The 21926-nt window shown below is 49.8% G+C and overlaps 5 protein-coding genes and 2 pseudogenes across 5 annotated transcripts; all 7 read left to right on the forward strand.

Annotated features, from left to right (window-relative positions):
* The first annotated feature begins 350 nt into the window (after positions 1–350).
* LOC102107694 (feather beta keratin-like) lies at positions 351–659 on the forward strand. Its single transcript, XM_005533733.2, has one exon. The coding sequence runs from the start codon at positions 351–353 to the stop codon at positions 657–659; it is 309 nt and encodes a 102-aa protein (XP_005533790.2).
* Positions 660–3354: 2695 nt separating this feature from the next.
* LOC102104742 (feather beta keratin-like) lies at positions 3355–3654 on the forward strand. The gene has a single exon (XM_005533717.2). It carries the CDS (start codon positions 3355–3357, stop codon positions 3652–3654), a length of 300 nt encoding a protein of 99 aa, XP_005533774.1.
* A 2795-nt stretch (positions 3655–6449) lies between these two features.
* Positions 6450–6758, forward strand: LOC102107516 (feather beta keratin-like). Its single transcript, XM_005533732.2, has one exon. It carries the CDS (start codon positions 6450–6452, stop codon positions 6756–6758), a length of 309 nt encoding a protein of 102 aa, XP_005533789.2.
* Positions 6759–9498: 2740 nt separating this feature from the next.
* On the forward strand, positions 9499–9807 carry LOC102107332 (feather beta keratin pseudogene; annotated as a pseudogene).
* Positions 9808–14115: 4308 nt separating this feature from the next.
* On the forward strand, positions 14116–14412 carry LOC148184982 (feather beta keratin pseudogene; annotated as a pseudogene).
* Positions 14413–17333: 2921 nt separating this feature from the next.
* Positions 17334–17630, forward strand: LOC148184983 (feather beta keratin-like). The gene has a single exon (XM_088062246.1). The coding sequence runs from the start codon at positions 17334–17336 to the stop codon at positions 17628–17630; it is 297 nt and encodes a 98-aa protein (XP_087918372.1).
* A 2941-nt stretch (positions 17631–20571) lies between these two features.
* Positions 20572–20868, forward strand: LOC148184984 (feather beta keratin-like). Its single transcript, XM_088061531.1, has one exon. It carries the CDS (start codon positions 20572–20574, stop codon positions 20866–20868), a length of 297 nt encoding a protein of 98 aa, XP_087917657.1.
* Positions 20869–21926: the final 1058 nt, after the last annotated feature.

The raw sequence follows: 21926 nt of genomic DNA on the forward strand, positions 1-21926 counted from the left end.
CTGCAGCCCACAAAATGCTCCAAAGCCATGGGACAAGGCTGTCACACCCCTCCAGAGGTAGCATAAAAGCCGGTCCAGTGCCTCTGTCCCTCACACACTTCTCCCGACACCTTCTCCTCCTGCTGACAACCAGGTGAGCCTCAAACCCCTGATCCTCCCTCCTTCCCCCTTTACCCCTCTCTTCCAGCCTGCTCAGCCCCAGCCTCAGCAGCCCTCACACATCCACACAGCCCCACAACAGCCTCCACACTCCCTTGCCTCCCTTGCCCTCCTGCATCACCACCCCTTGCAGCCTTCATCCCTGCTCTGCTTCACACCCCTCTCTTCCAGGGACCCTCTACACCACAACCATGGCCTGCAACAACATCTGCCGTCCCTGCGGACCCACCCCGCTGGCCAACAGCTGCAACGAGCCCTGTGCCCTGCAATGCCAGAACTCCAGCGTCATCATCAACCCTTCCCCTGTGCTGGTCACCATGCCAGGACCCATCATGACCTCCTTCCCCCAGAACACCGCTGTCGGATCCACCTCCTCGGCTGCCGTTGGCAGTGAACTCAATGCCCAGGGACAGCCCATCTCTGGTGGCTTTGGCTTTGGCCTTGGCTACGGGCTGGGAGGCCTGGGCTGCTATGGCAGAAGGGGCGGCTACATCTGCTAAGGGACCTCAGCACCACCCCTGACACCACCAGCTCGTTCCTCTGGCAACAGCTCCTGCAAGCAAAGCACCTTGGCTGGTGGTTACCCAACCTGAACTGCCGACCTGCTCCCTTCAATTTCTTATTCCTTTCTCTTCATTTTTATTGCCTCAATAAAGTTCTGTTGCATCAAAGCATGAGATACCTTCTTTTGTTTTTGAATTTTTATGGTCTCACATCCTTACCCAGCAGAGTGCCAGGAATGAACAGGCAATTTGGGTAGATGGAAGAGGGGTAAAACATTTTTCTTGGCAAAGGTGTCACCATCAGTACCAAACAAGACCAGCAAGGGATATAAGGGAGGAGAGAAATGACCTTTTAGAACATGAAACAAACCCATCGCCTGATAACACCAAAGGCTTTGACACATCAATGCTCTCCTGTGTGTGGCTCTGGCGAAGCCAGTCCATGGCAGCACATACTTGACAAACTCTCTTCCCAGCAGGACTCTCAAATCCTCACCACAAACAGAAAAACAACATCATCCACTTGGGCAGAAACCCTGGGGAACCCTTCTGCTAATTCAAAAGCAGGATTTCCAGGACCATGGACAGTTCAGATTTGGATCACCGATGACAGGGACTCCACCACCTCTTCCCTTTTCTGACTACTCTCATAATGAAAAGTTCTTTCTTTCTTTGCCCAGAAAATTCAATCTGTTTTCACTTCTGCCCTTGCCCACTTTTCCTTCATGGTTGCACTGCTGAGATCAGCCAGGCTCCTTTGACTTCATTCCCTGCCATCAGGGATTTGTGCACACTGATGACACTCCCCTGTCCATTCTTGTCTCCTGGGAGCCACAGGTATCTCAATCCTCTGTGGAAGAGCCCTTATATTATCTTGGTGGCCTTGTACTGGTTTTGTTTCAATAAGTCCATGGGGGTCTTCTGCTGGGGAGCCCAGATGTGCCAACACCAATCCACCTAAATGCTGAGGATGTTAATCAGTGTTGGCTCCATGGATACAACTCTTGACCTACTTCCCCTGAGACTTGGCTTCACCTGGACTTCAGCTCTTACCCAGAACATTACATATTATACAAATCTGACCATTTACATGACCTGTCCATTCTGGGGTAGTCTGGGATGATGCCGTGGGAAACACAGTAAAAAACCTTGGTAAAAGGTGGAGGTTAACACCAGCCATGTCTCTCTCACCATCCGCAGTTAGGCTCTTCTTCTCTGTATGTAACACACAGATCACTAATACAGGTTTTTGCCCTCCAAAATTAATGCTCAGTTCTCCTCATTATCTTCTTGTCTGACCTGCTCTTGCCAGTGCTTTATAGAATAAAAAAATTGACCCATCCTTGTCTGCAGGAACAAGGTCCCTGGAAAGCCATTAGCAAAGTGAGAGGGAGTCAATGCACTGGAAGGGGCAGGTCCTAATGCTCAGCACAGCTGAAAAGCCCAGAGCAGCCTGGCAGGATGAAGAGGGCCCCTCTTCACAACACACCCACAAACTAAACCACACAGGTGCCACAAAATGACCTCACTGATGACAGCCTTATTATTCCTAAGTTTTGCTGGATATTCTGTTATCCCTGACACACATCTTCCAAGCAAAACTTCCCGAATACCAACACTCACTTAAAAGCTGCTGCCAAGGTCAGATGGACACGGACTCAAGGGCAGGAAATTGAGTTGTACAGTTCCTGGAAGGAAAACACTCCCCACCTCCCCATGACTTGCACAGCTGCGCCAGGCAAAACTGGGGTTATAATTTGCATTCAGGTGCCTCTAGAGAGTAAGAAGATTACTCTCTTTTTCTGAATTGAACACCTCCAGTTCCTTCAACTGCTCCTTAAATGTCTTGTTCTTATCATTCATCATCTACAGTGAACCAACACAAGACTTTGGGGAGCATGGGAGGCATCCCTAAACACCTAAATGGGATAGCCTGCCCATTTTCAATGGATAAAGCCTGGCATATAGACAGGTTTAGAAACTTGGAAACATTGTAGGGAGGAAGAGAATGTAATGGAAGGGGACACTCCTCATCCTCAGAAGATCAGCAAAGCCCAGACCACCCTGATGTGGCTGTGGGAGGAATGAGGCACCTTTAAAAAAGACACCAACAAACCACAGCACGCAGGGTGACCTCACTGATGGCACCACACTGTCCAAAGCTTTGGTCATGACTTCAGCCTTTCCTGAAAAACATCATCACCAAACTTTGGTCTCTGAAACTCACACTTTAAAGCTGACGCCAAGGACAGAAGGACACAGATTCAAAAGTAGGACATGACACTGCAGAGCTGTGAGAAGAAAAACACTCCCCACCTCATAACTCACCAGGCAGGGCCAGCCAAGAACAGCAGGCTACCAAATGCCCCAAGGCCACGGGACAAGGCTGTCCCGCCCTTCCAGAAGCAGCATAAAAACCAGCCCAGTGCCTCTGTCCCTCACACACTTCTCCTCACTGCCTTCTCCTTCTGCTGACAACAAGGTGAGCCTCAAGCCCTCAAACCCCTGACCCTCCTGCTCTTGAACCCCTGAGCCCTCTCTCCCTGCATGCTCAGCCCCAGCCCTCACACCTCCCCACAGCCCCAAAACAGCCTCCACACTCCCTCACCCTCCTGCATCATCACCCCTCAGACCCCCATGAACCCTGCCCTGCCTCACCCACTCTCTTCCAGGAATCCTCCACACCACACCCATGGCCTGCAACAACCTCTGTGGACCCACCCCGCTGGCCAACAGCTGCAACGAGCCCTGTGCCCTGCAATGCCAGAACTCCAGCGTCATCATCAACCCTGCCCCTGTGCAGGTCACCCTGCCAGGACCCATCATGACCTCCTTCCCCCAGAACACCGTCGTTGGATCCACCTCCTCGGCTGCCGTTGGTAGCGAACTCAATGCCCAGGGACAGCCCATCTCTGGTGGCTTTGGCTTTGGCCTTGGCTACGGGCTGGGAGGCCTGGGCTGCTACGGCAGAAGGGGTGGCTACATCTGCTAAGGGCCCTCAGCACCACTCCTGACAACACCAGCTCGTTCCTCTGGCAACAGCTCCTGCAAGCAAAGCACTTGGGCTGATGGTAGCCAGAATTGCATATCAGACCAGCCCTTTTCAACTTCTTCCTCTTCCCTTATCATTCTTTTGCCTCAATAAAGTTTTCCTCCATCAAAACTTTGCATGTCTCCTCTCCTTTTTGAATTCTGCCTCACATCCTCACCCAGAAAAGCTCCAGAAATGAACAGGCCTTTGGTGTAGATGGAAAATGGCACAACACATTTCTTAGGAAATATGTCCCTACTAGTAATAACCAAGACTGGAATGGGAAAATTGGTTGAGGGGGGACCTTTCAGAACATGACTCCAACCCATCACTTGCTACACCAAAGGCTTTGACACACCAATGCTCTCCAGCTCATCAATGGTTCTGGTTAGGTCTCTCCATGCCAGCACACACTTCACAAAATCTCTTTCCAGTAGGAATTTAAAGCCCTTCCAGCAAAGAGGGGAACTATATCGCATCCACTTAGGCACAACCTCTGGAGTGCAATTGCTTCAACTCCCCAGCTCCCCTGCTCAAGCAGAGTCAGCAACAGCAGAATTTCCAGAACCATGGACAGGTCAGATTTTGATCACCCAGCACAGGAACTCCACCACCTCTTCCCCTCTGTGACCACCCTCACATTGAAAAGTTCTTTCCTTCTTTGCCCAAGGATTTCCATCTGCTGCCCACATCATTGTTGAGAATTTTGAACAAGGTTGGCCCCTAGACACTTGACCTACTTTCATTGAAACTTGCCTCGATTTGAATTTTGGGCCACTGATCCCCAGCCTCTGGGACCAGCCCTGCAACCACTCTCAGGCTACTCACTGCACTCTCAGGCAACCTGGACTTGCTCAGATGCTCTAGGAGCATGGAATGCGAAGGGGCATCAAAGGCTTCACAAAAGGGTTGAGTTCAGCAGCAGCCAAAGCTCTCTCCTCATGCCCAGGCCAAGTCACTGGGACAGAGCAGACAGAGCTCAAGAACCGTTTCCTGAAAGGAAATCTTCCATGAGAAGTGGCTTTACCCCTTGGCACTTGACACAAGACTCCAAAGGTCCTGGCTCTCTTCTACCCTGCTGCCACTCCACCTTAGCCTCTGCTCCCTTGCACAGCCGCCACTGACACTCCTGGAGTCAGTTCAGCTGACTGAACTGTCACCTTTGACATAGTCCAGATGTAAACTGAGCAATGCCAAGCCACCAATCTTAAAAAATTTCATTTGTTGAAGACCTAAATAAAAAATATCAAGTCAAACCCTTCCCCACAGCATTGTCAAGGCCACCAGTAGGCCTGTTCCCAAATGACACAGCTCTATAACATCTAAATCTCTCCTGGGATGCTGACAGCACCACCATCCTGGACAGTCGTTTCCAGGGATTGGAAAAACTTTCCTAAGGGAATTTTTCCTAATACAAAACTCAAACTCCTCTGGGACAACTTGGCTCCATTCCCTCTTCTGCTATGGTTGCGTAAAACGGAGACAAGTCAAATGATTTCCATTCAGGTAACTCCAGAGGGCAACAAGGTCACACTTTTTCTGAAAATTGAACATCCCCAGTTCCTTCACCTGCTCATGTGTCTTGTTCACCTTATCCTTCACCAGTTTTTCTTTCCATGTGTGAGAGCACAGTTCTGTGACCCCAAAGGACTTCGCTGAACCCAGGTGAGAAGGGCACTATGGATGAACCTACCCAAGACTGTGGTGAGCATGGGAGGCCTCCCTAAATCACATAGATCACTTCCCTACCTCCAGCATAAAAACCCAAGCATCTAGACAGACATGGAGAGATGGAGACAAGGAGAGGAAGGAGTGAATGAAATGGGAAGTCCAGGTGCTCACAGCTAAACAGAGGCAAAGCCCAGATCAACCCAACCAACCTGGATAGTTTGGGGCCCTTCTTCAGAACACACACACAACCCCAAAACCATGAGTTATACAGGCTGACCTGACTGACAACACTCCAGCTCACCAAAGACCTTCTCATCTCTTCAGTCCTCTTTGACATCACCATCAACACCAAACTTTGCTCTCAAACACACTTTAAAGGAAGAATGACTGCAATGCAAGGGGCAGCTCCTCATGCATGGCACAGTTGCAAAGCCCAGAGCACCCTGACATAGTTGCAATGGAATGGGGACCCTCTTCACAACACACCCACAAACTAAACCACACAACTGCCAAAAAAAACCTCACAGCCAACTCCCATATTTTTCCTAGGCTTTTGTTGTATATTCTGGTTTCTCTGACACACATCTTCCAAGAAAATCCTCCCAAATACCAACTCTCACTTAAAAGCTGCTGCTGAGGTCAAATGGACACGACCTCAAGGGCAGGACATGACACTGCAGAGGTGTGGAATGAAAAACACTCCCCACCTGATGACTCACCAGGCTGTGCCAGGCAAGAGCTGTAACCCACAAAATGCCCCAAGGCTCAGGGACCAACATTGTCCTGCCCCTCCAGAAGAAGCATAAAAGCCAGTCCAGAGCCTCTCTTCCTCACATCCTTCTCTTGACACCTTCTGCTCTGGTGCTGACAACCAGGTGAGCCTCAAATCCCTGACCCTCCTGCTCCTGCACCCCTGGGCCCTCTCTGCCAGCACACTCAGCCCCAGCCTCAGCAGCCCTCACGCCTCCCCACAGCCCCACAACAGCCTCCACACTCCCTTGCCTCCTGCATCACCACTCCTCAAACCCCCACAGCCCTGCCCAGCCTCACTCCCCTCTCTTCCAGGGACCCTCCACACCACACCCATGGCCTGCAACAACCTCTGCCGTCCCTGCGGACCCACCCCACTGGCCAACAGCTGCAATGAGCCCTGTGCCCTGCAATGCCAGAACTCCAGCGTCATCATCAACCCTTCTCCTGTGCTGATCACCCTGCCAGGACCCATCATGACCTCCTTCCCCCAGAACACCGTCGTCGGATCCACCTCCTCGGCTGCCGTTGGTAGCGAACTCAATGCCCAGGGACAGCCCATCTCTGGTGGCTTTGGCTTTGGCCTTGGCTACGGGCTGGGAGGCCTGGGCTGCTATGGCAGAAGGGGCGGCTACATCTGCTAAGGGACCTCAGCACCACCTGGAACACAGGGAATTTGATGCTCTGGCAACAGCTCCTGCAAGCGAAGCACTTTGGTTGATGGTTGCCATCCTTCTACCTCACATGATCCCTTCCACTTGTTTCTTTTGTCTTTTCCATCTTTTGCCTCAATAAAGTTCTGTTGCATCAAAGCCTGAGACAACTCTGCTTCTTTTTAAATTCAAATGTTCTCACACCCTCACCTAGCACATTTCTAGGCATGAACAGGCAATTGGGGTGGATGGAAATGGAGCACAGAACATTTCTTAGCAAATAGGTCATCACCAGTAATCACCAAGACTGTTATGGGAAGCAGGGACTGGGGGGGACACCTTTGAAAATATGACACAAGCCCATTCCCTGATACACCACAGGATTTGACCCAATTCTCTCCTGAGCAGAAAACTGGAAGAGTGACTCCATGCCAGCACACACTTGACAAAATTTCTTCCCATCAGGACTCCTGAATCCTCACCACAAAAGAAGAAATAATATCATCCACTTGGGCACAAACTCTAGGGTGCAACTGCTTCCACCAGACTGATCAAGCAGAGTCAGCACGATTTCCAGCCGGATTTCCAGCACAATGGACAGTTCCATTTTGTATCTCCCAGGACAGACCCCATCCCCTCTTCCACTCTCTGACTGCTCTCACAATGAAAAATTCTTGTAGTTTTTGCCCATAGAATTGCAACCATTTTCATTTGTGTCCTTCCCATTTCTCCTTCACTGCTGAGAATAGCCTGGCTCCCTGGGCTTCATTCTCTACCATCAGGGATTTACATACATTCATGACAACCCCATCCATCCTTGTCTCCTGGGAATCCCAGCACTCTCAGGCTCTCCTCTAGGAAACATTCTCCAGCCCTTTCAGTATCTTGCTGGTCCTCCACTGCTCTTCTTTCACAGTCCCACTACCCCCATCATAACTGAGGATCTTAAACAGGGTTGGTCTCATGAATACAACTCTTGACATACTTCCCTTGAGATTTACTCCATCTGGACTTTATGCCACTGATCCCCAGCCTCTGGGACCAGCCTCTCAGCCACTCTTAGGTCACTCACTGAACTCTCAGGCAACCTGGGCTTGTTCGGATGCTTTGGGAGTGTAAAATGGGAAGGGGCATCAAAGGCTTCAAAAAAGGGTTGAGTTCAGCAGCAACCAAAGCTCTCTCCTCATGCCCAGGCCGAGTCACTGGGACAGAGCAGACACAGAGTTCAGCCAAGCACCATTTCCTCAAGGGAAATCCTCCAAGAGAAGTGGCTTCAGCTCTGGGCACTTGTCACAGCTCAAGACCCCAAAGGCCTGGCTCACCCCTCACCTACTGCTGCTCCCATCTACCCTCTCCTCCCTTGCACAGGTGCCACCAATACCCATGGAATCAGTTCAGCTAGAAGCCCCTCTTGACATTCCGTCCAACTGTAAACCAAATCTGTGAGTGTCGGCAATCTTAAAAATGTTTCACTTGTAGAAGATCTAAATGCAAAATGGCATCAAGTTCAACCATTCCTCCATCACTTCTAGGGCCAACATGAAACATCTCCAACATCCAGATCTCCATAGCTCCTCCAGCAGTGGTGACTACACTACTGTCCTGGGCAGCCATTGACAGAGCTTGAAAACTCTTATTGTGAAATAATTTTCCCTAATTCCAAACTCAACCTCCCTTGGAGCAATTTGACTCCATTCCCTCTTCTATGGCTGGGTAAAAGGGATACAAGTCTAGTGTCAAATGACTTCCATTCAGGTACCTCTAGAGAGCAGGTCAACCCTTTTTATCTGAGAATTGAAAATCCCCACTTCCTTCATCTGCTCCTCATGTGGTTTGTTCTCCTTATCCTTCACCAGTTTTCCTTTCCATGTGCAAGACCCCAGCTCTATGACCCCACGGTGTGGCCTGCCTGGGCCCAGGTAAGATGAACCACCACAAGACTTTAGTGAGCATGGAAGGCCATCCTAAATCACAGGAATTTCTTTCCCATGACCAAGAGGAAAGGAAAGACATAGAGACAGGCTTGGAGACACGGAGCCAAGATGGGGAGGGAGAGAACATGATGAAATGTCCAGATCTGTCACCCCGAGTACACCTGCAAATCCCAGACCATCGTAAGAGAGCTGTGAGGGAATGGGGCCTGTCCTCACAAAACAGCCACAAACCACAGCAACCAATGTTGCTGGAGTGACTTCACAGATGACAACTCACTGTCCAAAGCTTTGGTCATGTTGTCAGCCCTCCCTGAAAAACAACATCATCACCAAACTTTTGTCTTTATTATTCTCATTTAAAAGCTGCTGTCAAAATCAGATTGACAGGGCCTCAAGAAAAGGACAGGGAATTGCAGAAATGAGGGAAGGAAAACATTCCCCTCCTGATGATTCACCAGGCTGGGCCAGCAAAGAGTTACTGCCTAAAAAATGCCCCAGGGTCAGGGGACAAGGCTGTCCCGCCCCTCCAGGACCAGCATAAAAGACAGCCAAGCACCTTTGTCCCTCACACCTTGCACCTTCTCCTCCTGCTCCTGCTGACAACCAGGTGAGCATCAAGCCTTGAGCCTCCTGCCTCTTGCACCCCTCTCTTCCAGCACGCTTGGCCCCAGGCTCAGCAGCCCTCACATCTCTCCATAGCCCCACAACAGCTTCCACAGTCCCTTACCCTCCTACATCACCACCCCTTGCCCCCAGCACCCCTGATCTTTCTTCCAGGGACCCTCCACACCACACCCATGGCCTGCAACAACCTCTGCCGTCCCTGCGGACCCACCCCACTGGCCAACAGCTGCAACGAGCCCTGTGCCCTGCAATGCCAGGATTCCCATGTCATCATTGACCCTGCCCCTGTGCTGATCACCCTGCCAGGACCCATCATGACCTCCTTCCCCCAGAACACCGTCGTGGGATCCACCTCCTCGGCTGCCGTTGGTAGCGAACTCAATGCCCAGGGACAGCCCATCTCTGGTGGCTTTGGTTTTGGCCTCGGCTACGGGCTGGGAGGCCTGGGCTGCTACGGCAGAAGCGGTGGCTACATCTGCTAAGGGACCTCAGCATCACCTCTGACACCACCAGCTTGGGGCTCTGGCAACAACTTTTGCAAGCCAAGCTCCAGGGCTGGTGGTCTGTCTACTTTCACCTCACACTGGATCCCTTCAAGTTCTTTCCTTTGCCTTTTAATTCTTTTGCAGCAATAAAGTTTTCCTGCATCAAAGCTTCACATGTCTCCTTTTCTTTTTGAATTCCAAAGCTCACACACCCTCACCTAGAACAGCACCGTGGGGTGGATGGCAAAGGGGCACAACACCTTTCTAAAGAAGTAGGCCTCCACCAGTAGCAACCAAGACTGGCACAGAAAGTAGGGTTGAAGGGTGACCTTCCAGAACATGACAAAAACACATCACCTGCCCTATCGAAGGCTTTGACACAGCAATGTTCATTGCTCTGGGAAAGTCTCTCCATGTTTCGTGGTTTTGATGTGTTAGGTTAACGAATTTATACAGTTCAAAAGACACGGGTTTTTTTAGCCTTTACTTGGCTAGAGGCAGGGCTCTTTTAAGCTTGGTTTTTTTTTTTTTTTTGGGTATATGTTTTGGAGGTTTTTTTAAGGGAGTTAGACATGTCATTATTATATTTGTCAGTTTGACTACAGGTTATTGGAGCGGTTTTTTTTTTGGTAGAGTATTTCTTTTGAGTCTTGTTGTTTTTTAATTTAAGCATTTGTTTTGCTAGAGCAGCAGTAGATTTTTTATTTTATTTTTTCATGTTTTCTTTACAGTCACGTAGGAAAAACTACAGCTCAGCTTGTAGCTTTTTCTCTTTATCTGGGGAACTTCTGTATTGAGTACTAGGGTTTCTGGTCTGTATTGTCGAGACTGGAAGAAGGTTTTCTCTGAGTTTCTTGAGATTTTCTTTTATTTTGTTTTGGAAGTTTTGCATATCTGTTCTTACAGTTGCAATTGTTGCTTGCATGGGGCCATGCACGGTATCTGCATATGCTCGAAGCTTTTTCGCTATATTTAGCACAGTTTCTTTTTGGTTATCTCGTTTCATTGTTGTTAAAGCAGAAGCGTATTCTTGTGGCCCAAGTCGAACAAGTTTTCGCTACATCACAGATGTACATGGTACTAAGTCTGGATTTCTAGTACTTAAGTCACTCACAAAGACAATCTCTACTATTGCTATTTTTCTCAAACGCTGAATGCCTTGTTCTATGGTTTTTTAACGAGTTTGCTGTATATAGAGATTGTCTGCACACAGATATCTTTGTGCCACGCTTTTTAGGACTCGTTCTCAGAGACTATAAGGGTTAGCTCCTCTCATCATCTTTTGGTCAATAACTGGATCGTGTGACAGGGACCCTAGATGCCTCGCTTTAGTGCCATCTAGAACTGTAGTTTCACTTGCAGCATCTCACAGACGGACTAACTAACTAATTATAGATTCATTAGCTCGTCGAGTGTAATTTTTTTTTAGGCCACGAAGGTCTTTCAGGGAGAAAGGTTCACTAGTGCCTCCTGACTTTTGGTCAGTTGCTGGTTTTGAGGGTTCTTCTCTCGCATCACTATTATTATTATTTACTGGCTGATCGGTTTTGGTTTTGAATTTCATGCTTCTCGTGGCAGGAGCAACAGACACTGGCTTAGGCTCACTGTCTGGTTTGGCTGCTGGCTTGGCTGCAGCCTGAGTGACTGGGGTAGTTGTTGATTTATTTGCTTGCTCTACAGTATCTAGCAGCGTGCGATAAGCATACGCTAGGGCTCAGCTTATTGTAATGATATTTTTTTTTTTAGAATCATCACAGCAATTCTCTTTCAGATATTTTCTTACTTCATCTGGGTTTTGAATTTGTTCACGTGAAAATTCTCAGGCTGGGGGATCAGAAAATTTTTTCAGAGTCTGGCTCATTCTTTCTCATTTTCTACACTACTCAGGATTTTCCCCACGTTGGGCGCCAAAAAAACGGTATTTGTCTTAGTTTAGGGCAAATTAGGAAGGAAAACTCTAAATGGGGATTTCCCCAGGGAAATGCCCCTCCCCACTAACTGGTCCGGGAAAAGAAAAAAAAAATTCCTTAGAGAGAGTGGAAAAAGCTGTTTATTTAACAGAAATTGAGTAATATTAAATAATAAAACCTCTTGCTGTTCGATGGGATGGCAAGTCTAGGAAGAAAAGTCCTTTTCATGTGGTGTAGCTCGGCTCGCTCAGGTTCTTATCAGTCTCTCCAGCGCTGGAAAGTGCCGAGGCCCAGGCCCCGGTGGGCCACAGGCGTGAGCTCCAGGGGTTTGGCTGGGTGTTCAGTCCAGAGCAGGCTTGCACAGATCCAAGAAAATTGGGAAAAAACCAAACAAAGGTCCAGGGAACTCCTCTGCCTCAGCTAGCTAAAACTAACTAAAAGCCAGAGAGAAGCTCTATCTCGCTGTCTGTCCGTGCTGCAGACACCACAGTCCAGGAACGGGATGTGTGGGAGTGATGTTTTTCCTTAACACAAACTGCGCGCTTCTTCTTCCCCCTCTCTTGCTCTCAAAGCCAGTCTTAAAGGTGCAGAACTTAATATATAACATAAACCAGACGACTGGGGATACCAGTATCGTAAAGTCACCCCAGGACACCATGCTAGCCAATCCCTGACAATATTTCCCCCCTTCAAAACTCTCAACCATACAAACAGTCACAATATCATCCACACTCAGAAAAATCAGGAAGTGCTGTAAGCGCTTCATGGGCTTCATGGGCAGTTCAGGTTTTGATCTCCCTGGACAGAGTGACTTCTGCACCTCTTCCACTCTGTGACCAGCCTCACATTAAAAAAAAAGGCTTGTTTGCTCTGCCCATGGAACTTCATCTGTTTTCACTTGTGTCATTGCCAACCTTTCCTTCACATGTGCAGCACTGAGAACAGATGTGACCCCTCAGCTTCATTCCCTTCCACCAGGGATTTACACACACTGGTAACAATCCCCCTTCCAGCCTTGCCTCTTGGAATTCCCAGTTCTCCCAGCCCTCTGTGAAAAATCCTCCAGCCTTTTAAATATCTTGGTATCTGAACTGGCCTTGTTTCACTAAGTCTGTGGGCCTCCTCTCCTGGGGTTCCCAGAACTGCTCACACAAACTCATGTCATTTTTGAGGATGTTGAACAGTTCTGGCCAAATGGATATGACTCTTGAGCTACTTCATTTGAGGTTTGACACCAGCTTGACTTCAGATCACAAGGTTCCAGGTCATGTTGTTTAAAAATTATATTAATACAGCAGTTCACCTCACTGACCCTTTGTACCACCTGTAAATCCTTTCATGGTCTGGGATAATGCAGTAGGAGACAGTGCCAAAATGATAATTTCTGTTCAGGTACCTCTAGAGAGTAACAGGTTCAACCCTCTTTTTCTCTAAAGTGAATGTCTACAGTTCCTTCAAGTGCTCCTCACATGTCTTCTTATCCTGCACCACTTTTCCTTACTAGATTTCACTCAGAGCCCACCAATGGAATCCCTCCTTTTGATTTAGCAGGATCCAAATGAGACCCTCACTATGGATGAACCAACACAAGCCATTGGACAGCAGGGGAGGCGTCACAGGGATTGTGTTCCCATATCCAGCAGGAAAGGCCTGGCATAAAGACGGGATTAGAATGTTGAAAACAGAATAGGGAGGGAGATAATGTGATGGAAGGGGACATCTGTCACCTCCAGAAGATTCCCAAAGGCCGGATAAGCCTGACTTGGCTTTTGGGGAATGAGGACCCTCTCCACAAAACACCCACAAACCACAGCACACCAGGGCCATGGGGTGACCTCACTCACGACAGCTCACTCTTCAAAGCTCAGGTCACGTCTACAGCCCTCCACAAAAAACATCATCATCAACAGCCTTTGGTCTCTAATACTTGCATTTAAAAGCTGCCGCCAAGGTCAGATGGACACGGACTCAGAAGCACGACATAACACAGTAGAGTTGTGGGATGGAAAACCCTCCCCACCACATGACCCATCATTCTGAGACAGCCAGGAACTGCATCCTGCAAAATGCCCCAAGGCCAAGGGACAAGGTGGTCCCACCCCTCCAGAACCAGCATAAAAGCCAGCCCAGCACCTCTGTCCCTCACACACTCCTCCTCACGCCTTCTGCTTCTGCTGACAACCAGGTGAGCCTCAAACCCCTGACCCTCCTGCTCCTGCACCCCTGGGCCCTCTCTTAGAGCATGCTCGGCCCCAGCCTCAGTAGCCCCCACACCTCCTCACAACCCTACAACAGCCTCCACACTCTGTCAACATGCTGACACATCTCCCCTTGCACCCTGCACCCCTGTCCTTTCTCACTCCCCTCTCTTCCAGGAATCCTCCACACCACACCCATGGCCTGCAACAACCTCTGCCGTCCCTGCGGACCCACCCCGCTGGCCAACAGCTGCAACGAGCCCTGTGCCCTGCAATGCCAGGATTCCCGTGTCATCATTGACCCTGCCCCTGTGCTGATCACCGTGCCAGGCCCCATCATGACCTCCTTCCCCCAGAACACCGTCGTCGGATCCACCTCCTCGGCTGCCGTCGGTAGCGAACTCAATGCCCAGGGACAGCCCATCTCTGGTGGCTTTGGCTACGGGCTGGGAGGCCTGGGCTGCTACGGCAGAAGGGGTGGCTACACCTGCTAAGGGACCTCAGCATCACCTCTGACACACCAGCTCGAGGCTCTGGCAGCAACTCCTGCAAGACAAGCACCTGGGCTGATGGTTGTTCTACTTGTACCTCACACCCAATTCCTTCAGCTTCTTCTTTCCCATCATTCTAGTACTTCAATAAATTCTTCTTGCATCAGAACCTGAGTTGTCCCCTTGTTTTTTTGGAATTCCAATGATCTCACATCCTCACGGCGTGTAAAGCCAGCACGCAACCATTATGATGGATATAAAAGGAGGAAAGAACCGTTCTTAGCAAATACCTCTCCAACAGTAACAACCAACACTGACACAGGAAACAGAGGACAAGGGGGGACCTTCCAGAACATGACACAAGCCCATCACCTGATACACCAAAGACCTTGACACAACAATTCTCTCCTGGGCACTGCTCTGCCAAAATCACTCCATGCCAGCACGCACTTTGAAACATTCTCTTCTCAGCAGCACTCTTGAGTCCTCCCAGCAAACAGGGCAATAACATCATGCACTTGGGCAGCAACTCCAGAGTGCATGTGATTCCAGCCCCCTTCCTCAAGCAGCCTCAAGTAAGAGTAGGGTTTCCAGGACTGTGGCCAGAGCAGTTTTGGACATTAAAGAAAAGAGACCCTATTGTCTCTTACACTCTGTGACCATCTACACACTGAAATATTCTTGCCTCCTTTGCCCAGGGACTTCCATCCACTTTCATTTTTGCTTTTGCCCTCTTTCATTTAAGATATGCACTGCTGAGAATAGCAGGGCTCTCACAAACTCCTGACGTCCCCCTGCCCATCTTTGTCTCTTCAGAATCCCAGCTCTCTCAGTCTCTCCTCTAGCAAACATTCTCCAGCCCTGGCACTATCTGGTGGCCCCCAAACGGTCTTCCTTCACCACCCACTATTGTGCTTCTTCACCTCTGGAGGTCTGAACTGTCCACACCACTCCACATGGGATCTACCCAGTGCTCTAAAGAGAGGAACAGCCACTTCTCTCAAATTCATGGCAACAAGTTTCAGAATTCTGTCTTGGAGATGGCTGACATCCTTTGAAGGAAAGCTCCACTGTGACCTTGTGATTTCTGTCTTCTCCAACAGCTGCTTTCCACTCTCTCGGTCGACAGCATGATCTGGAGCCCAATGCCATTCCTGCCCAGATGCAGAACTTCACCTATTCTGATCTTGAAATGCAGGAGATTCCTTTCACCATGAGACCCCAGACACATCTGACTGGTGGAATGACCAAGTGGTGCCTCAGACACTCCACCATCTGCCAACTTGCTGAGGAGGCAACTCTCCCACTGCCCACATGGAACGGAAGAGTCCAGGGGCTCACACCTGGCACAGATTCATAGCCCAGACCAGCCGGACCGACCTGGGATAGTTTGGGGCCCCTTATCACAGTAAACCCACAACCGTGAGTTCCATGACGTTGACTCACTGATGATACGGCACCTCTCCAAATATTGGTCACATCTTCAGTCCCCTTTCACATGCATCATCAACAGCAGACTTTGCTTTCAAATACTCCCACTTTAAAGGAAGAAAGACTGTGATGGAAGGGGCAGCGCCTCATGTTGCAAAGCCCAGAACAGCCTGACATGGCTCTGATGGAATGGGGCCCCTCTTCATAACACACCCGCAAACTAAACCACACAACTGCCACAAAATGACCTCACTGATGACATCCTTACTTTTCTTATGCTTCTGTTGTATAATCCAGTTTCTTTAACATGCACCTTCCCAGCAAATCCTCCCAGACACCAACTCTCCCTGTAAAGCAACCACCCAGGTCGGAGGGACATGGCCACAAGACCAGAACATGACAGTAAAGAATTGCGGCGATAAAAGCACTCCACAGATCACAATTCACAACTTTTGCCAGAGAAAAACGACATTAGAGTTTCCGTTCAGGTAACTCTACAGAGTAACAAGTCCAGCCCTGTTTTTCTCAAAAATGAATATCTGCAGTTCCTCCAACTACTCCTCACAAGTCTTCCTCCTATGCTGTACCACTTTTCCCTTCTAGATTTCACTCAGAACCCACCAATGGGACCCCTCAGTCTCACCTTGCAGGGCCCAAATGAGACCCTCGCTATGGATGAACCAACACAAGCCATTGGACAGCAGGGGAGGCGACACAGGGATTGTTTTCCCATATCCAGCAGGAAAGGTCTGGCATACAGACAGATTTAGAAAGTTGGCAACAGGATAGGGAGGGAGAGAATGTGAAGGAACGGAATATGTGTCAACCTCAGAAGAGCCCCAAAGGCCAGATGAGCCTGACTAGGCTTTTGGGGAATGAGGACCCTCTCCACAAGAACCCACAAACCACAGCACACCAGGGCCATGGGGTGACCTCACTCATGACACCTCACTCTCCAAAGCTTTGGTCATGTCTACAGCCCTCCACAAAAAACATCATCATCACCAGCCTTTGGTCTCTAATACTTGCATTTAAAAGCTGCCGTCAAGGTCAGATGGACACGGACTCAAAAGCAGGACATGACACTGCAGAATTGAGGGATGGAAAACCCTCCCCACCACATGACCCATCATTCTGAGACAGCCAGGAAATGTTACCTGCAAAATGCCCCAAGGCCACGGGACAAGGTGGCCCCACCCCTCCAGAACCAACATAAAAGCCAGCCAAGCACCTCTGTTCCTCACACACTTCTCCTCACACCTTCTGCTCCTGCTGACAACCAGGTGAGCCTCAAACCCCTGACCCTCCAGCTCCTGCACCCATGGGCCCTCTCTCCCTGCATGCTCAACTCCAGCCTCAGCAGCCCTCACGCCTCCTCACAGCCCCACAACAGCCTCCACACTCTCTCAACACGCTGACACATCTCCCATTGCACCCCGCACCTCTGTCCTTTCTCACTCCCCTCTCTTTCAGGAATCTTCTACACCACAATCATGAGCTGCAACAACCTCTGCCGTCCCTGCGGACCCACCCCGCTGGCTAACAGCTGCAACGAGCCCTGTGCCCTGCAATGCCAGGATTCCCGTGTCATCATCGACCCTGCCCCTGTGCTGGTCACCCTGCCAGGACCCATCATGACCTCCTTCCCCCAGAACACCGTCGTCGGATCCACCTCCTCGGCTGCCGTTGGTAGCGAACTCAATGCCCAGGGACAGCCCATCTCTGGTGGCTTTGGCTACGGGCTGGGAGGCCTGGGCTGCTATGGCAGAAGGGGCGGCTACATCTGCTAAGGGACCTCAGCACCATCCCTGACACCACCAGCTCAGTCTGCTGACAATATCTCCTGCGAGCAAAGTACCTGGGCTTATGGTCGATCTACCTCTGCCTCACACCTAACTCCTTCAGCTTCTTCTTTCTCATCATTCTTTCACTTCAATAAATTCTTCTTGCATCAGAACCTGAGTTGTCTCCTCTTTTTTTTGAATTCCAATGGTCTCACATCCTCACGGTGTGTAATGCCAGCACTCGACTATTATGATGGATATAAAAGGAGGAAAGACTCATTCTTAGTAAATATCTCCCCAATAGTAACAACCAACACGGACACAGGAAACAGAGGACAAGGGGGGACCTTCCAGAACATGACACAAGCCCATCCCCTGATACACCAAAGGCTTTGACACAACAATTCCCTCCTGTGCACTGCTCTGCCAAATTCACTCCATGACAGCACCCACTTTGGAACATTCTCTTCCCAGTTGTATTCTTGAGTCCTCCCAGCAAGCAGAGCAAAAGCATCATGCAAATGGGCAGCAACTCCAGAGCGTAAATGCTCCCATCCCCCTTCCTCAGGCAGACTCAAGCAAGAGTAGGGTTAACAGGACTGTGGCCAGTGCAGTTTTAGACATCCAAAAAAAATGGACCCCGTAGTCTCTTACATTCGGTGACCATCCACACACACTGAAAACTTCTTGCCTCCTTTGCCAAGGGAATTCCATCCATTGTCATTTGTGCACCTGCCCCCTTTTCATTCATGTGAGCTGTGCTGAGAACAGCTGGGTTCTCACAAACTCCTGACATCCCCCTGCCCATCCTTGTCTCTTCAGAATCCCAGCTCTCTCAGTCTCTCCTCTAGCAAACATTCTCCAGCCCTGGCACTATCTGGTGGCCCCCAAACGGTCTTCCTTCACCACCCACTATTGTGCTTCTTCACCTGTGGAGGTCTGAACTGTCCACACCACTCCACATGGGATCTCACCAGTGCTCTAAAGAGAGGAACGGCCACCTCTAACCACTTCATGGCAAAAATTTCCAGAATTTGGTCTTAGAAACAGGGGATATCTTTTGAAAAAAATCTACACTGAGACCTTCTGGTTTCTTTATTCTCCAGCAGACACTTTCCAGTCTCTCAATCCAAAGCATGACCTGAGGCCCAATCCCATTCCTGCCCAGATGCAGAACTTCACACTTTCCACTCTTAAAATGCAGGGGATTCCTTTCATCCCTAGACGCCAGACACATCTGACTGGTGGAATGACCAAGTGGTGCCTCAGACACTCCACCATCTGCCAACTTGCTGAGGAGGCAACTCTCCCACTGCTCACATGGAACGGAAGAGTCCAGGTGCTCACACCTGGCAAAGAAGCAAATCCCAGACCAGCCGGACTGACCAGGGATAGTTTGGGGCCGCTCACCACAACACACAGATAAAACCAAAAATATGAGTTGCACACTTTGACCTCACTGATGTCACTGCATGTCTCCAAATATTGGTCATGTCTTAAGTCCCCTTTGACACTCATCATCAACACCAGACTTTGCTCTCAAACACTCACACTTTAAAGGAAGAACAACCGCGATGGAAGGGACAGGTCCTCATGCACGACACAGTTGCAAAGCCCAGACCAGCCTGACATGGCTCTGATGGAATGGGGCCCCTCTGCACAACACACGCACAAACTAAACCACACAACTGCCACAAAATGACCTCACGGATGACACCCATACTTTTCCTAGGCCTGTGTCGTATATTCTGGTTTCTCTGACACGCACCCTCCAAGCAAATCCTCCCAAATACCAACTCTCACTTAAAAGCTGCCAACAAGGTCGGATGGACACTGCCTTAAGAGCAGGAAGTGACAGTGAAGCATTGTGGTGAGAAAGACGCTCCCCACATCACAAATCACAAACTAATGCTAGTCAAAACCAAAATTATAATTTCTGTTCAGGTACCTCTAGAGAGTAACAGGTTCAACCCTCTTTTTCTCTAAAGTTAATGTCTACAGTTCCTCCAAGTGCTCCTCACATGTCTTCTTATCCTGCACCACTTTTCCTTACTAGATTTCACTCAGAGCCCACCAATGGAATCCCTCCTTTTGACTTAGCAGGATCCAAATGAGACCCTCACTATGGATGAACCAACACAAGCCATTGGACAGCAGGGGAGGCATCACAGGGATTGTGTTCCCATATCCAGCAGGAAAGGCCTGGCATAAAGACGGGATTAGAATGTTGAAAACAGAATAGGGAGGGAGATAATGTGATGGAAGGGGACATCTGAACACCTCCAGAAGATTCCCAAAGGCCGGATAAGCCTGACTAGGCTTTTGGGGAATGAGGACCCTCTCCACAAGAACCCACAAACCACAGCACACCAGGGCCATGGGGTGACCTCACTCATGACACCTCACTCTCCAAAGCTTTGGTCACATCTACAGCCCTCCACAAAAAACATCATCATCAACAGCCTTTGGTCTCTAACACTTGCATTTAAAAGCTGCCGCCAAGGTCAGATGGACACGGACTCAAAAGCACGACATCACACAGTAGAGTTGTGGGATGGAAAACCCTCCCCACCATATGACCCATCATTCTGAGACAGCCAGGAACTGCATCCTGCAAAATGCCCCAAGGCCAAGGGACAAGGTGGTCCCACCCCTCCAGAACCAGCATAAAAGCCAGCCCAGCACCTCTGTCCCTCACACACTCCTCCTCACGCCTTCTGCTCCTGCTGACAACCAGGTGAGCCTCAAACCCCTGACCCTCCTGCTCCTGCACCCCTGGGCCCTCTCTTAGAGCATGCTCGGCCCCAGCCTCAGCAGCCCCCACACCTCCTCACAACCCTACAACAGCCTCCACACTCTCTCAACATGGTGACACATCTCCCCTTGCACCCTGCACCCCTGTCCTTTCTCACTCCCCTCTCTTCCAGGAATCCTCCACACCACACCCATGGCCTGCAACAACCTCTGCCGTCCCTGCGGACCCACCCCGCTGGCCAACAGCTGCAACGAGCCCTGTGCCCTGCAATGCCAGGATTCCCGTGTCATCATTGACCCTGCCCCTGTGCTGATCACCCTGCCAGGACCCATCATGACCTCCTTCCCCCAGAACACCGTCGTCGGATCCACCTCCTCGGCTGCCGTTGGTAGCGAACTCAATGCCCAGGGACAGCCCATCTCTGGTGGCTTTGGCTACGGGCTGGGAGGCCTGGGCTGCTATGGCAGAAGGGGTGGCTACATCTGCTAAGGGACCTCGGCACCACCTCTGACACACCAGCTCGAGGCTCTGGCAGCAACTCCTGCAAGACAAGCACCTGGGCTGATGGTTGTTCTACTTGTACCTCACACCCAATTCCTTCAGCTTCTTCTTTCCCATCATTCTAGTACTTCAATAAATTCTTCTTGCATCAGAACCTGAGTTGTCCCCTTGTTTTTTTGGAATTCCAATGATCTCACATCCTCACGGCGTGTAAAGCCAGCACGCAACCATTATGATGGATATAAAAGGAGGAAAGAACCGTTCTTAGCAAATACCTCTCCAACAGTAACAACCAACACTGACACAGGAAACAGAGGACAAGGGGGGACCTTCCAGAACATGACACAAGCCCATCACCTGATACACCAAAGACCTTGACACAACAATTCTCTCCTGGGCACTGCTCTGCCAAAATCACTCCATGCCAGCACGCACTTTGAAACATTCTCTTCTCAGCAGCACTCTTGAGTCCTCCCAGCAAACAGGGCAATAACATCATGCACTTGGGCAGCAACTCCAGAGTGCATATGATTCCAGCCCCCTTCCTCAAGCAGCCTCAAGTAAGAGTAGGGTTTCCAGGACTGTGGCCAGAGCAGTTTTGGACATTAAAGAAAAGAGACCCTGTTGTCTCTTACACTCTGTGACCATCTACACACTGAAATATTCTTGCCTCCTTTGCCCAGGGACTTCCATCCACTTTCATTTTTGCTTTTGCCCTCTTTCATTTAAGATATGCACTGCTGAGAATAGCAGGGCTCTCACAAACTCCTGACGTCCCCCTGCCCATCTTTGTCTCTTCAGAATCCCAGCTCTCTCAGTCTCTCCTCTAGCAAACATTCTCCAGCCCTGGCACTATCTGGTGGCCCCCAAACGGTCTTCCTTCACCACCCACTATTGTGCTTCTTCACCTCTGGAGGTCTGAACTGTCCACACCACTCCACATGGGATCTACCCAGTGCTCTAAAGAGAGGAACAGCCACTTCTCTCAAATTCATGGCAACAAGTTTCAGAATTCTGTCTTGGAGATGGCTGACATCCTTTGAAGG

This window comes from Pseudopodoces humilis, chromosome 1 (genome assembly GCF_049639895.1).
Source record: "Pseudopodoces humilis isolate 2021_Gansu_Grassland_sample_001 chromosome 1, ASM4963989v1, whole genome shotgun sequence".
Lineage (NCBI taxonomy): Eukaryota > Metazoa > Chordata > Aves > Passeriformes > Paridae > Pseudopodoces > Pseudopodoces humilis.